Here is a 3,622-nt window from a genome sequence, read left to right as displayed (position 1 = left end):
CCCCACGTGCGCAGAGGTGGAAGGCGCGGCAGGAGATGCTGAGCGGCCGCCCCACGTCGCGCAGAGGTCGCCCGTCCCGCTCGCTTTGTCACGCTCTGCAGGCTGTGGCTCCGCAGTGAGGGGACCACGCCCGGGTACTGACCCGTGGTCCCCGAGTTCTGCCGCCCTTTGCGCCCCGCGGGGAGGAGGGCGCGCAGGCCTCTTCTCCCGGGGGCTCGCGGGGCTCGCTGCCCGTGGACTGGAGGTGGACGCGCCGCGTGGCCTTCACTTGCCGTCCTGCAGGAGTGGGTGTGCTAGGCTCCCCGTGAAACAGAGAGGGGTGCGACCCGCCGGGAGTGTCGTGACTGTCCCAGCTGCCCAAGGCTTTCATTTGGGTCCATCTGAAATTTCAAATGGAGCTGCGCAGCGCTGTTTATGGACAAAACAATGCACAGAGCTTCTTGAATGGTCAGGAACCATCCGTTGAAGAAGGAACAGTGGCCACGTCACTGTGGTCACTCAGCGTCTCTGGCCATCTGCACAGCGGCACAGAACGTGGTCACTGCAAGTCCCGTTGTTTAGGGACCACTTACGTGAGGCTCAGCTTGAACTCGTCTTTAGATCTGGCCTGAAAACCCCTTAGTGCAAATTCTTCTGCAGTTCTTAATGAGGGTGGGACCCCGCACAGAAAAGGCTTCCTCCGGCACTAAGCACAATGCACTTGAAGCTCTTGCATCTCAGGGAAAGGCCCCGCCTCCTTCATCCGCATTCTCTAGAACATTTGGGCTGGTTTGTGCCAATACAGTAGGAACGAAACTTTTAAGAATAAGGTCTGATCTGTATTCACTTTCATCACAGGAGACAATGTACATACAAGTATATATTTATATTTAAATACACACATATAATGAAGGACTGTTATCCAAAATATGCAAAAAAACCCTCTTAAAACTCAGTAAGAAAACAAACAACCTGATTATAAAAAATGGCCCAAAGAGCTTCACAGACACACCGCCAAAGAAGAGATACAGATGGCAAATAAGCACATGAAGACATGCTCAGCATCACGTTATCAGGGACATGCAAACTGAAACAACGACGAGACTCCACTGCACACCTGTTAGAGTGGACAAAATCCAGAACACGGACCCCACCAAATGCTGGGAGGACGTGGAGCCACAGGAACGCCCACTCACAGCTGGTGGGAACGCAGATGGTGCAGCCGCCTTGGAGGACAGCTGGGTGGTTTGTTACAAAACTAAGCACACTCTTACCGTACGATCCAGCAATCACACTCCTTGGCATCTACCCAAAGGTGTAGAGAACTTATGTCCACACAAAAATCTTCCCACCAATGGTGACAGCAGCTTATTCATAAATGCCAAATCTTGGAAGCAACCAAGATGCCCTTCAGTAGGTGATGGATAAATAAACTGTGGTCCATCCAGACAGTGGCATGTCATTCAGCACCAAACAGAAACGGCCATCAAGCCATGAAAAGACATGGAGGGACCTTAGATGCATGTGACTGAATGAGAGAAGCCAATCTGAACAGGCTACACGCTGTGTGGTTCCAACTCTGTGACGTTCTGGAAAAGGCAGAACTGTGGAGACAGGACAGAGATCGGTGGTTGCCAGGGGTTGGGGGTCAGAGGGGGGATGAGCAGGGGGGGCACAGAGGACGTTTAGGGCAGTGAGCCGACTCTGTGTGATGCCATAATGGTGGAGACATGTCGTCATTCGTCTGNCACACACACACACACACACACACACACTTTTACATTTTCTAAAACATCCAACTTTAAACCCATTTAAACACAGTTCCTAAATAGAGATAGATGGCGTTTCCTCCACTGCTTCAAGAACTTTTGAATGCCCAGTGATATGCAGTGTTCAGTTTTTGCCTCATTCTCTAAACTAAAACCATAAAATTACCAAAGGTCAGCGGAAGCAGTTATACGTTGTTTGTGAAGGCGGTACCCCCTTCCAAGGCCTCTTATCTGCTCATTCGCAGCTTTTGGCAGTCGAAACAGAAGACAAGCAACAGAGTGGCCGGCCCAGGGGGGACACATCTCCAACGGGATTTTGCCACAGTTGATCCACGTAAGGTGTGGTCCTCAAGATGTAATAATTGCTTCTGAAAGCAGGGAGGGAATGGCCTCACAATTCTTCGAAGAACTGCGAAATCACGCCTCATTAATGGCTTGCTTCCCTGAGATGGATTTTTTAAATTTCTGAAGATGAGCTTTGATGGTTTCTAACACATTAAAGAAGAATCAATACTCATGAATCGGAAACACCCTCCTTCCTAACCATAGGTATTGGCACGCAGTAACTATTAATTAACAATAATGAACATTATTCCAGCAGAGAAAGAAACTGAAAGAAATTTATGTTGGAAATTAGCAAAATGTACTCAGTCAAAAATCAACCCACCTAAATTATACCTTTCATGACTCCAGTTCTAAATTTTACCCGCTCCCCCTTTTAAACTGGTAACTTAGCCGTAACCTCAAAGGGCTACAAATTGGAAATGAAACTTTTCCGTTTCTTTGTGAAAGTAAACTCTCTATAAAATTTGACAGTACTGTTCAATAATATACATGTTAACCCCAAAATTATCATCACCACCATCATTATTCCCAGATTTAATTTTGGCTGCGATTCACTATAAATAGGCTTTCTGGGCGCCACTGCAATTAGTGCAAATAATCAGTATTTGAAATAAGTTCAGCTTAATGCAAAAAAAAAAAGAAAGAAAGAAAGAAAGAAAAAAGAAAAAGAAAACCAAGAGAATGGTTTGCTTTGGATAACTTAGAATACACAAGAAGGAAACTATGCATCTTATTACTGTTGCTCCCATCGGTATATACATTTTGGCAACTTGCTATATAACCCGGTCATCCTTGGCTAATCGCCCGTGTCTGCACGGACGAGCGTGGAAGGAGAGGCAGAAAGCGTGGCGAGGGGCCCCAAGTCCGCCTTCACGTTGCAGCAAAGCAGCTGAAGCCTCTGCAGCGCCAGCTTAGCCGCGGGGACATCCCAGCATTGGGAAGGGAGCCGCAGCCTTTGGGTCGCCCGGAAGGCGCCCTGGATTTTCAGGGCTGCAGCTCAAGCGATGCAAACTTCTTAGACACAGTTGCAAGTCTTTTCCACGACTGGCTTCCCCTGAGCGAACGAGGAGCTTCAAGCACCGAAAGGGAAGTTTGTCCTCAACTCACTAAAAGCGCGCCCTCAGCCCGCCCTGAACTGAGAGGTGCTGCCACCAGGGCCGGTTCCCCGCTCCCGCTCCCGAAGGGCAGGGCGCGCGGGGGGCCGCGACGGGTGGGGTCTGGGGGCCTTCCCCGGGGCGCACGAGGCTGCCTCCCGCGCGCGGCTCCCAGGCGGCTCCGTCCAGGGGTCCCGCGCGCTCGGCGGACCCCGGCCAGCCTCCCCGGCCCCTCGCGGGGCGCGCTCACCGTTGTGCTCGGCGTACCCCCAGCTGAGCCGGGACATGGCCCTGGCGGCGGCGGCGGGCGACGGGCGGCGGGCGCGGAGGGAGACAGCAGCTCCGGCGGCTGCAGGCTGGGCGGGCGGCGGGCGGGGCGCAGGGGCACAGGCGCCGGAGCCCGCGGGGCGCTCGCCGGCCGCCAGGGGGCGCGCG

The 3,622-nt window shown here is 52.2% G+C and overlaps 1 protein-coding gene across 1 annotated transcript in view; it reads right to left on the bottom strand.

Annotated features, from left to right (window-relative positions):
• The window catches only part of LOC109387575 (carbonic anhydrase 13-like), a 20,994-nt gene extending 17,443 nt beyond the window's left edge, over nucleotides 1-3,551 (bottom strand). Inside the window, exon 1 of the mRNA XM_019651623.1 lies at nucleotides 3,438-3,551. Within this exon, the coding sequence (XP_019507168.1) occupies nucleotides 3,438-3,474 (37 nt within the window). The 5' untranslated portion in view covers nucleotides 3,475-3,551. The remainder of the gene's footprint in view (nucleotides 1-3,437) is intronic.
• Between the last annotated feature and the right edge of the window lie 71 nt (nucleotides 3,552-3,622).

The sequence above is a fragment of the Hipposideros armiger genome, unplaced genomic scaffold, assembly GCF_001890085.2.
Source record: "Hipposideros armiger isolate ML-2016 unplaced genomic scaffold, ASM189008v1 scaffold_163, whole genome shotgun sequence".
NCBI lineage: Eukaryota > Metazoa > Chordata > Mammalia > Chiroptera > Hipposideridae > Hipposideros > Hipposideros armiger.
This window is presented reverse-complemented; position numbering and strand designations above follow the sequence as displayed.